We start from the raw sequence: 12,395 nt of genomic DNA, 5'->3' as shown, positions 1-12,395 counted from the left end.
AAATTATATTATTATTACATGTTTCTTACATATTTTTTTATCAAGCTAGGCATTGTTATGAGTCTAGATACTGCCTTGCTGCACAAGGACTATCCTTGTTTGTTGTTCCTCTATGTACTTAATTGTTCCCCTGTAATTTGAGGGGATTTTGCCTGTGTTTTCCCTGTCTTTTAGTAACTATAAAAAAAAAAAAAATCCTTTGTCTTTTATTGGATGCCTTCTTTATATTTCATGACACTGATGTCTGTCTTTCATGTATAATATAATAGTTAATTTGCAACTTGTATTAACTTGTCATAAATACAGTACAATTGGGGGATTTTGATCTTACTTCCTTGTAGAGACAATACATGAAAGTGATACAGAAAGGAATACAGATTCATCCCTGTTTTTACTCTACACGTGTAGTAATACCAGTCTCCATCCAGAGCCTTCAGTTCAGAGGGGCTCTACTCTTTTGCATGACAGGCGTTTGCCTTGTTTGGCACCAGTTAAGTGAGCTTCTCCGCTGACCAGACACTAGTGCCATGCAAGGCTTGTTGACATGTCAGCCAACACGGTCGGAGTTGCAGACAGGCCCTGAAGTGTGAGAGAGCCTAGTGGTTCTGAGTCAGTCAGCCAGCTCCAGGTTTCCTTGCATGGACAGAGAACAAGCTACAGAGCTGTGTTCCTGAACAGATGTTGCACACTGCGACCGTTACCCTCATTTCCTGGGCGGAGAGATCCTCGCTCTATTAGACAAGTAACAGGAACCAGACAAAAAAAAGAGAGGGGGGGGGGAAGAAAAGCTAGCTGAACGTAGAGCTCACACAAATCATTTTGTCACTAGCAAGCTCTGACAAGCGTTGGGAGAGAGAGTGCGAGAGAGAGAGAGAGAGAGAAGAGAGAGAGAGAGAGTGAAGAACGGAAAAAGAAAGAGAGAGGGTCAATTAGAGATAGTGTGTAAAAGCTGTTCTGTCCGGAGCGGGAATACAAGAAGACGTGAAAAGGTGTGAAGTGTGTTCAAGTGAAGGGGGCTGCCGACTCAGGACCGGAGACAGGAGGCAGACTCAGGGGCAGAGGACGACAAAAGACAACTGCAATTTGATCACCAGCGCAGTGAGAAGTGAGAGTCCTTGTAACTCTTCACTTCGGTTTCACCTAGCTACTGCTGCTGTGTCTCAATGTGGGCTCTGGTGGGTCCCCTCACCAAGGACGTGCGGCGTACATCTCTTCTGTCTTCTCCCAGGATTGGGTGGAGGCTGTTTTTCACATACAGGTACCTGTCAGAATAACTAACAGAATAACAGAGGAAATGTTTTTGATAGTGTCTTATGATAGTTTGGTAAGAGCCCTTTGTTTTTTCACTCATCAGCACATGCTGCTATTGTGAAAAAGAGGAAGTTATTTTTTGGGAACTACTGAAGATTTACAGTAGATACATAACCCATAAATATGACTTTCACTTAATGCTTAAACAGTTTTTCTTTTTTTTAATACACAGTTGCTCTTAGTTTGCTGACGGAGACCTGCTTGGAAGACTCTTCTGATCTTGGTGCTTGCCGTTGTGAGAACCAGTGTTTTTGTTAATGCTCTTCCTGACCCCTCTATCTGATCGACTCACGGCTGACTCATTCCCACTGGGAAATCTATCTTTTGGGCACAGGAAACAAGAGATCATCTGATGGAGCTTCAGAGGGAAACATAGGAGTACACCATTTTTTGTCTTTTGGAAAGTTTTAGAAAAGATCCCCTTTAGACTATTTGTGTACATAGTAAAATAGTTCAAACAGTCATACAGAGGTCAAGAGGGCGAAGCAGAGATATTAATCGCCCAGCTTTGAGGTGACTCAGTGATTGAGAGTTGCGTTCTCATACAGCAGCGCATGTATTTGCCTACAGCGAAACAGGACTGGAATTATCCCCAAGAGAAACCTAGACTCTCTGTGTTGCCGTCACTGTAGGGACTGGTCCGAGTCAGGTCTAGCAGGTGCCTCAGTGGCCTTGAGGATATTTGACAGTTCTGTTTGGCTTGGACACAGTGTCAGCATCCTAACGCGCTCACCTAAAGCTGAGTCAGAAGGCTGGCTCACTGAGCGTGTCTGGTTTCTCCCCACCTGGCTCCTGGCTGAGGTGATTTCCAGAGCAGCAGTGACAACAGCAACAGCGGTATTAGCAGCTCCCTGCGCCACAGTGCTGTAATTGTGTTCTGTGGGCTGTAAACACCTTGCGTCAGTCGCACCTCTCTCCTGAGTGATTCACTGTTCCCTCCAGAGCACTTGGACAGAGAGAGAGGGCGAGAGAGAGGGCGAGAGAGAGGTGTAGAGCTGTTGACCACTGAAGCACAGAGCCACTGAGCTGACAAGCAGAGACATTACATTTAGTCGTTTAGCAGACGCTCTTATCCAGAGCGACTTACAGTAAGTACAGGGACATTCCCTCCAAGGCAAGTAGGGTGAAGTGCCTTGCCCAAGGACCCAACGTCATTTGGCACGGACGGGAATCAATCCGGCAACCTTCTGATTACTATCCCGAGTCCCTCACCGCTCAGCCACTTGACTCCCGGTGAGAGACGGGGCGACCATGAGGCTGGCATGCTTGGCGCTGATGGCGCTCTGTACGGTAGTAGGCAGCGTTGGCAGCATGTCCACCTGTAAGACCCTGGACCTGGAGCTGGTGAAGAAGAAGAGGATCGAGGCCATCAGGGGACAGATCCTCAGCAAGCTGCGGCTGCCTAAGGAGCCTGAGGTGGATAAGGAGGCGGAGGGAGAAGAGATCCCGGCCTCGCTGGTCTCCCTCTACAACAGCACGGAGGACATGATCAAAGAGCACCAGGCCCAAACCTTCTCGCCCCAGCTGGAGGAGGAAGAGTACTTCGCCAAGCAACCGCACAAGTTCTTCATGAAAACAGGTGAGTGGAGAGACACCCGCTTTATACACACTAACTTCATTATGCGTACAGACACGTGAGCACGAACACACACACACAGACACACACTGGGTCTTTGAGAAGGAGGCTGGTCATGGTTGAATCCTTGTATGAACAAAATGTAGAAACCTAATATGTAATGCGTAGCAGACTTCACCGGCAAAGTGATTGATTGCCTTTTGGAACTTAAATACCCATAAATTCCCTTAACATGTGTACCCCTTCTGTTCCCTCTTAGACATCTTTAGGCAGTTTAAAAGGTTTAGAGATCAGGCGAGAAATACGTTTACAAGACCGGGTATTGCATCTGTTATGATGTTGTTCTCTTGGCATTTTTACTGTTGTATTGTTTGTTTTGTTGGCTTCATGTGTGTGTAAGCAGAGTCATCTGCTACTTTCCGTTCTGGCACCTTCAATCACGCTCTGGGCAACCGCCTTCGCTGTCCTCCCTTCAATCCGCCCTTTCGAACAAGAAGAAGAAAAAAAACAGCATAAATGTGCAATGATGGCTACGCCATGTCTAAGACCAAAGAAGAACAAAGCCATGATTTAGTTCTGCTAAGACGAATGTCAAAAGAACAGACAACAAACGGGGGCATGGTTTCGAATTCAGTGATAGAGAGGACATGTAATTCTCTCTTTCTATCCCCTCTCCCCACTTGGGATATCTTCTGGGGGTTTCCTGTAACATGAGCACTGGGTTCTCCCTACTCTGTCACCCCCCCCTTACCCCCCACACCCCCTTCCTTATCTCTCTTCCCCCTCTCACGCTTTCTCCCCACCACCATACAAACCCCCTCCCTTTTTCTCTTTCGTCCACCCAACCGCCCCCACTGCCCCCACCCCCCAAACTCCCTTTCCTCCTCCTTGCTGCTGCCCCTCTCCCAGGACTTATTATCAGTGTGTTTGTGACTGGGCAGCTTGGCAGGAAGGAAGGCTGATAGACCCGGGTCTGTGTGTGACTCAGGTCCGGTGGACATGATGCCCAGGGGGGGGGAAGCTGCTGAGGTTTCCTACCTCTGTGGACGGCCAAAGGCACAGAACATCCCTTCATTTCTTGATCCCTCAGCTCTGCCCGTCGACAGCACCTTTGTCCTCCACATAACTTGGAGAGGATGCCTAATTCATTATGTGTGTGTGCGTATGTGTTTTTTGTGTGGATGTATACATACGGAAATGTGTGTGTTTTAGGCAGGGAATGAGAGAAAAGGGTAATAACTGCCTTAGCTAATCGGTATGTTGTACCTTGCTAAGAGTCATCTCTTACAAAATAAATTACAAGTAAAGTTACAAAGGATTTAATGACATAATGGCACAATTTTTTTAACAAACATGCCCTTCAACCATTTCAACACGTGGATCTTTCATTCGATGAATACCACGTGTTTTCTCAACATTTTCGGTGCCTTCAGGGAGGCATATTTGTGTGCATAATCCTGAGGGGCCTTGGTGCCTTTAAGTTCCCACTGTAATTTTGAAATGATGCCATCTCCCTCCTAGCCTACAGGCTATGTAAAAGCACTATTCAAAGAAAGACACGTGCATTCACTATTCACGTACATATAAAATGTTGCTAGGACACAGTAGAGTTATTAAAGAGGCCAGACAGCACTGTGAGAGTGGAGCTATGTGCCCAAACCAGGGTTTAAGGTAAATAGCCCATGCTAGTGGCAATGCCAGGGGTTATTTGGAGATTAAAGAACCCAAGACTTCCTCTACCAGGTTGCAAAGTTGATGCAAGAGTGCAGTGGGAGAGGGGGGGGGGGGGGTTATTGCTGGGAGGGATGGAGGATGGCATAGGGAACAGTGGAGCAGAGGGGGCTGTTGGAGGGTGGCCCCTAAGCCTACTGAGGACGCAAGTATTTAGCCTGTTGCAGGAATCCTGGTTCCTCCCAGAGGTAATTACAGAGCTGTCTCTCTACCTGTCACAACAGCTGTCCCTGGCTTACCTGGGGAGAGGCTTCCATTCAACACACAAATCCTCTCACACACCCAGACTTGCACACAACATGCCAGGCTAAGACTCCATGCTCCTCACCCAGGCAACACGCCAGGCTAAGACTCCATGCTCCTCACCCAGGCAACACGCCAGGCTAAGACTCCATGCTCCTCACCCAGGCAACACGCCAGGCTAAGACTCCATGCTCCTCACCCAGGCAACACGCCAGGCTAAGACTCCATGCTCCTCACCCAGGCAACACGCCAGGCTAAGACTCCATGCTCCTCACCCAGGCAACACGCCAGGCTAAGACTCCATGCTCCTCACCCAGGCAACACGCCAGGCTAAGACTCCATGCTCCTCACCCAGGCAACACGCCAGGCTAAGACTCCATGCTCCTCACCGCCAGGTCAGCATGGCATGCAGAGTTACGGGATGCTCCCCTATACGTCACAATCTGCCATCATCTTTAGACTGTTTCACATCCCTGAGGCTTGGAGGTAGATCTCTTACAATGTGTTAGAGTGCTAGATGTGAGTAATATAATGTTATCATAAATGTCACAACTGATAAGGTCTTCAAATAAGGGAAATGACTTAGTTATTTCCTGTTTCTTAAACATGGGCCCACCCTCAACTCGTTCAACAAGGGTTTATCCACTCCACCCAGAGGCAACGGCTTCCTTGCAGGTGTATTACATGGTGTGTCTCTGCTTGTCTTCTTCATCTGTGGTGTGCAATTATCTGTCTTCCCTTTGCTTTGCATAGCCTGCGAAAGCGAGTGAAGCTCTCCATGTTTGCTTCTGCCCCATACAAATGCCTTCTTTCTTCTTTAAGTTTGAAGTTACTTGACACGTTTATATGATATGGTATGAGAACTCTGCCTATGTTTCTAGTGATGAATATGATTCTATAAAACATGGTTCTGCCCTGAGCCTTGATACGGCATGGTCCAGCCAGGTACTAGCTGGTTCTGTGAAAGAGCCAAGTCTCTGTTTCCAGAGTGGGATAACTGAAGCTGTGGTGGAGCTGAACGCTGGATAATTTATCCTGACAGGCTGGGGCAGAGTTGAGTGTTTGGGTCTGGGCCAGACCGTGGTCTTCATGGACACGCACACACACACACACACATACATGCACACACCCACACACTCACGCAAACATACACGTCTACAGTGCGTGTCTTCACATGGTGGTGCGTTAAACTGCCTTACTGTATATTCTCACTACGACGTGAACTCTTTCACCTCCCCCCTCCCTTTTTGCTGCCTCTGTAACTACTCTCTTCCTGCCTCGCTCGCTCCCTTCCTCTCTTTATGTCTTATCTCTCTCCCTTCTCTCCTTATCGCAGCCTGTTTCTGTCCGACTTGGTTCTGGGTGATGAAACTCCTGGTACATGCCGGAGTCTTCCATCTGTGGGTTGGTTTTGCTTGCGGTCTGGGTCTTCGGGGGGTAAATGACTCCACTGTGTTGTCTCAGACAAGCTGTGAAACAAAGGTTGCATGAGAGCACTAATAAAACACAGACGCACAGCTAAGAGTCATGATCAGGCAAGGCCAGCGTTGTGTGCAAACAGGTAAAATGCCCGGTTGTTTGATAGCTTTGGTCTAATGGTGTAATGTAAACACCAGCTTCTACATCTACAGGTGCTTTCCACGCCATAAATCCCCCGCGTTCTCCAGTTCCCTCATGGAAACTGAGTCAATAACTCTGTCACCGTCCCACCCCACCCCACCAGGCGGAACGAGCACGAAGCAGCAACACCCGATGCTGTTCAACATCACCGACATGCGTGCGAACGTGGGCGACTCCGACCTGCTGTCCAGCGCCGAGCTCCGTCTGTTCATCAGGAAGCCCAACATCGAGAAAGAGCAGAGGCTGGAGCTGTACCAGGGCCTGGGGCCCGACGCCCGCTACCTCGGGTCACGCTTTGTCACCAGCTCCTCGGGGGAACGCTGGCTGTCCTTCGATGTCACACAGACCCTCAAGGACTGGCTGCAGGGCTCTGGTGAGTGGGTGGTACCAACGCCTGGCTCCTCGAACAAGGTTAACCCCTGCTATTGGGCCCGAACCGAACTGTAGTGTTGTGACACGTGTACGTGTGTGTGTTTAATAGCGGAGGAGGAGGGCTTACTGCTGAAATTGTACTGCGAATGTGGGAAGCCGGTGGACAACTTCCGATTCACCATCTCTGGCATGACAGACAACGAGAGAGGAGACCAAGGCGAAATGGCCAAACGCTTGAAAAAACCACACATCCTGACCATGTCCATTCCACTGAACAGCAGCAGTCATCTCACCTCGCGCAAGAAACGAGCCACCACAGCAGAAGACACCTGCACAGAGTAACAACCAATTCTACCTTTCCTCTAAAACATTAGCTTTCACCCCTTTATTTTACCTAGTGCTGTAAAATTCATGTATTCATATTTTTTCATCTTCAAGCACATTTGAACATTTATCTTTTTGTTCCAGTAGGACAGAGAACTGTTGTGTAAGGAAGCTGTATATTGACTTCCGGAAAGATCTGGGCTGGAAGTGGATTCATAAACCAAAGGGTTACCATGCCAACTACTGCATGGGGTCATGCACCTACATCTGGAATGCTGAAAACAAATATTCTCAGGTACAAAACACCACTCCTCTCCACATCTGCCAAGTTGACATTGTCAGACTGTGACAGACCTTTATATCGTAGCCGGTGACCTCTCCACTCTATAAGCTGTAGAGGAGGTCAAACCGTAGTCACATCGTCTCAGCAGTGTGAGCAAACAAGACACATGCCTCTCTCTCTCTATCTCCCCCTCTCCCTCTCACTCCCCCCCTCTCTCTCTCTCTCTCTCTCTAACACACAGGCATGATAGTCACCCTCTGCAATGTAGCCCTTGTATGTTACTATTACCCTGGCAGGGGCTTTGCTGATGTGGCCAGGCTGCTTTGCTGACTGATGTGCTGACACGTCTGTGTTCTTCTCCTCCTCCTGAAGATCTTGGCCTTGTACAAACACCACAATCCTGGAGCGTCTGCCCAGCCCTGTTGTGTCCCTCAGGTTCTGGACCCGCTGCCAATTCTCTACTACGTGGGGAGACAGCACAAGGTACAGCCTGACCCACTGGCTCTGTTTGCTGACCAAGTGTTACAACAGATGTTGAGTGCGCTTGTGACCCTTCGCGTTTTGGCCAATGGTGCTTTGGTACTGATCATTACTTTTTTTTTTCTCTCTCTCTTAACACCGCAGGTGGAACAGCTGTCCAACATGATTGTGAGGTCCTGCAAGTGTAGCTAGAACCCCTGGGAGATGTCCTTCACAAGCTCTCTGTCTCCAGAACACAAACACGCGTGGAGGACCCCATGTGGGAGAATGCAGAGAAGAAGAGGAGCGAGAGAGGAAGGATGAATGTGGACTGAAGATGGAAATGGGTGGACATCGTCAGCTCGGTCTGAGTAGACCTGCCCTACCTGCAGGAGACCAGACTTATTTATTCTGCTTTTTTTGGATGAAGAAAGGACAATGACTTTTACACAGATATTTGATATGTTTACATATGAAATATCATGAATATATGCTTTTAAAATACAAAATATATTTCATTGACTGAATTTATTTATTCGTTACTTTGGACAGATCTTGATTTGTTGTGATGCAGCAATGTGTGAGCAAGGACAGCTAGGGTTTAGACTACCTTTAGAACAAGGGGATGGGAAGAGGACTGACCTATGAGCCAACAGGACCAAAATGTAAACCCCAAGGACCTTATCCACAGCTGTCTGTTCAGGATTCTCAAACCAACAGACAAACTGTCACCACAAAGCCCTGTTGAGTCGCCCACGTGTGAGAGGACACCAAACCACACGTTCGTATGAAAGACGCAGGACATTTGCTGAAGGTGGTGGTGAGTCACAGGACAGAAGGGTGGGGGTTTTTCTTTCTTGGTTACTTTCCTGCTCTCCGTCCGATCCATCACCAGCAGCCCACAGAGACTGGCCCTGCGCTGAGGCGACTCCTTGCAACTAACGCTGGTGACCAGCTCATGGTCCTTTGGTCTCATTCGAACCATTCATTCCTTAGACCAGTATTAGACAACATGCCTTCCAAAAAGCTGTTTTGTCTGCGAGCCTGTGTCACATCTCTGTCTGCTGGCGTGTTCTCTGGAGAGGTTGTGTGCTGCTGAAGCCCTGAGTAATATCGGTGGTTGTTTTAGTGGTGGCACCATGTTTTTTCCCCTTTGGTTCAGTCTGTTTATGTTTTTAGAGGGATAAGGGGGATGTGGTTGTGGTGTTGATGTTAAGGGAGCACCATTGACTTTATGTACACAATTTTTTTGTTTTTCATTGCTGTTGTAAATTAGGAACAATTTATTGGCAATTTATTTAAGTACAAAGTGGACTTTTTATGTCTTAATTCCTTGTTTTTAGAGTGGTTCTCTTTGCACATTCCATTTCAAGAGAAGGTGAAAATAGCTTCTTCAGTATCTCACTTTTAGCAATGAGCTTACACAATTCTGTCTTTAAATTTGCACTTATTTTTGTCATTCTCATTTCACTGTAAATATATTTTTTGGCAACTTGAAATAAACATTAATGTTGTTAATTTATTGCATTATTGTGGAAGATTTCTGGAGGGCAATGGAAAATGTAGTATAGGCAAGTGTTTCCTAAATGTAGAGATGCCTTTCTTTGTGTATGTGTTTGTGTTACGTGTGCAGGTATACGTGTGTGTGTGTGCGTGTGGAAGTGGGCTTTGTGATGGCCTGCCAACATCTGCAGGTGGCATGGGCTTGTGTGTACCTGGTCTCCCCCACAGTAAGGTAAACAGTGCACTCCTATTTGCCCTGGCCTGAACAGCACCTGACAGAACAGGAGCCTGAGCAGAGCTGGGAGTGGAGCTGGGATTCACAGGTGGTTGTGGGGCCCAGACTGCCATATTCCCGGACACACAGCCCCATTCCTGGCACTGTCTCCCTGAAGGGGTAGGCCTATTTACTGTCTATATCTCTCTCTCGATCTCTCTTTCTCTCATTCTCTCACTCTCTCTGTCTCTCTCTCTCTCTCTACCTCTCTCTCTCTCTCTCTCTCTCTCTCTCTCTCTCTATCTCTCTCTCTTTCTATCTCTCCTCTCCTTTCTATCTCTCCTTCTCAGTCTCAAGACTCTGACAGCTCATTAGGATTGGGAATGAGAAGAGCAGGTTCAGACGTGTTGGTTAGTTCCAGACTTAAGGCCAGTGACAGCATGGAAAATTAAACACATTCTGTACACATGCACATGCAAACATTGAACTCACTGACACACGACCCTGGGCCCAAATGGATCAGTGTTAGATGTTTTGCATAAGCTGTAAACCAACTCGGTGGAGTAAGTGAAGAGGCGCGATGGTACTCGAGCAAAGTGACAGTGATCTGTGCTATCTTGTTCCTGGGTTATTCATGTTACACAAGGCTTGTTCAAAAAGCAAAGGAATGTCTCCCTTGCAGGCTTGTGTTTGAATGCCAGTAGAAAAACACAATAACCTGAAATGCAATTCCCCCCCACCAACACCACAGGTCTAGATTCCCTGCCAGGCTTTGCTGTCTAATAATGCCAAGGTACAAAGTGTGCTGTTTTATTTGGCAAACTTTGCCTTTTAGAAAATGTTTCAAGTACAAAATTATTAGAAAAACGCAGTGATTATCCACAGAAAAACATAGTGTTGGTGGACTACATTAGATCATTAAACAGCTTTCCGTGACTCCACCTGTTCTATTTTCACGGGAATAAGCAAAACAAAACAGTGCTATTGTTAAGTGTCACATAAATCTATCAGGGAGGGGATATTAGAGTCCAGGAGGGAGGTTTAAGGGAGGTTTAGCGTCTGTCCATCGTTGTACCTAACGACAGCCTTCACCTCTGAACAGCTGCTGCTTCCCTAGAGGACAGACACTCACAGTGCTGACACATCCTGCCACTGGATAGCACAGACCTGGGGAAGGAGAGAGGGAGAGGGAGATGGAGATGGAGAGGGAGAGGGAGAGGGAGAGGGAGAGGGAGAGGGAGAGGGAGAGGGAGAGGGAAAGGGAGAGGGAGAGGGAGAGGGAGAGGGAGAGGGGGAGGGAGGGAGGGCGGGAGAGGGAGAGGGAGAGGGAGAGGGAGAGGGAGAGGGAGAGGGAGAGGGAGAGGGAGAGGGAGAGGGAGAGGGAGAGAGAGCGGAAGAGCCTTATCAAACATTCAAATATGTTTTGCCATAAAATGCTAATGTGTTTGCTTTGTGTCCAGAACCCTGATATCAAGTCCAAACAGGTGTCATTTTACTACTATTTTGATTCCAAACATTGTCCTTTGAAGTTTGATTTCATCAAAACACATTGAGTGAATGTGAGTCAATGTTGACAAAATCTCTCCCTAATTGCATCCATGTGCTGTGCTCCCCCACTTCTCCAGTTGAGAGTCTTTAAGACGATGTCGACCCAACTTATACTGCCTATTACATTTGCTCCTTTTTTACTGGCAAACAATGAAAAGTGATCATACAAAATGCAACACATGTCACCCTGACACTTCTCTGGAGAAAGCGTTTGTAATTCTTCTCATTTGAACAACTACGACATTGGCAATTACGTGTCCACAGATCCTCTGCCACAACTACTCATTAAACACGGAGCAGTAAAGTGAGCTGGTGTAATTCCTGTGACCTTAATAACACACCCTGCTGTCCTCCAGAGAGACAGCTGCCACGGCCCTCTGTTGCCCCAGGTGCTGCTCTGCTCCTACCACAAAAACAAACACACACACACACGCATACGCAAGCACACACACATGAACACAGACACAAAAAAGATTTTTAGGTCAAGGATTTAAGGATATGGATTAAAGCTCAGTTGATCCCCCCCCCCCCCAAAAAAAGCTAATTTTGTCACAACAAGCCTTCATCGTACTGTTTTACATTTCCCCTCCGGAGTTATCTGCTTGTCATCCCTTTTCTTCACACCTGCAACGACAAATCAGATGGTTATCGCTGCTGAGTCGGGACCATGCCTTTCAAACTCTTTGTTATTCTCTCTCATCCTCTCTCCTCTCCATGTCTCAGCCCAGCCCTACTGGGACAGGTCTTTGAGGAAGCTTTCTGAGCTTTTTGATACGGGAGAGGAAGAGAGACCACACACCAACACAATACACCGTAAGAAAATGTTGTGAAAAAAACAATGGATATGTTGGTTTTACGATTACACTTTAACTTTCAACGTTACATCATTTTTGGTAGCAGCAAAACGTCTGAGGAAACTGTGATCCATTTACAGTTATGAGATAGATCAAAGCAAGAAAGAGAAACATAAGCCTTCTTCAAAGAGGAAACTTCTGAAGGAAACTATGTTAAGTGTGTGTGTGTGTGAGAGAGAGATAGAGAGAGAGAGAAAGAAAGAGAAAGAGAGAGAAAGAGAGAAAGAAAGAGAGAGATGTGTGTATGATGTGTCTGAGAGAGTGAGAGAGAGTGAGAGAGAGAGAGAGAGAGAGAGAGAGAGAGAGAGAGAGAGAGAGAGAGAGAGAGATAGAGAGAGAGATAGAGAGATGTGTGTA

The 12,395-nt window shown here is 47.2% G+C and overlaps 1 protein-coding gene across 2 annotated transcripts; it reads left to right on the top strand.

Moving 5' to 3' along the window:
• Positions 1-853: 853 nt before the first annotated feature.
• tgfb1a (transforming growth factor, beta 1a) lies at positions 854-9,437 on the top strand. Of its 2 annotated transcripts, none has more exons than XM_084674477.1 (7): positions 854-1,258; positions 1,484-2,890; positions 6,585-6,854; positions 6,963-7,191; positions 7,325-7,472; positions 7,833-7,943; positions 8,085-9,437. In XM_084674477.1, the coding sequence occupies exons 2-7, from the start codon at positions 2,563-2,565 to the stop codon at positions 8,130-8,132; spliced, it is 1,134 nt and encodes a 377-aa protein (XP_084530603.1). In that variant the 5' UTR covers positions 854-1,258; positions 1,484-2,562; the 3' UTR covers positions 8,133-9,437. The 2 variants fall into 2 exon arrangements, with proteins under 2 accessions (XP_084530603.1, XP_084530602.1); XM_084674476.1 differs by having other exon boundaries at positions 7,322-7,472.
• Positions 9,438-12,395: the final 2,958 nt, after the last annotated feature.

This window comes from Hypomesus nipponensis, chromosome 15 (genome assembly GCF_054491055.1).
Source record: "Hypomesus nipponensis isolate SF chromosome 15, ASM5449105v1, whole genome shotgun sequence".
Classification (NCBI taxonomy): Eukaryota; Metazoa; Chordata; class Actinopteri; order Osmeriformes; family Osmeridae; genus Hypomesus; species Hypomesus nipponensis.
The sequence above is the reverse complement of the archived record's forward strand: the minus strand, read 5'-3'. Positions and strand labels throughout refer to the sequence as shown.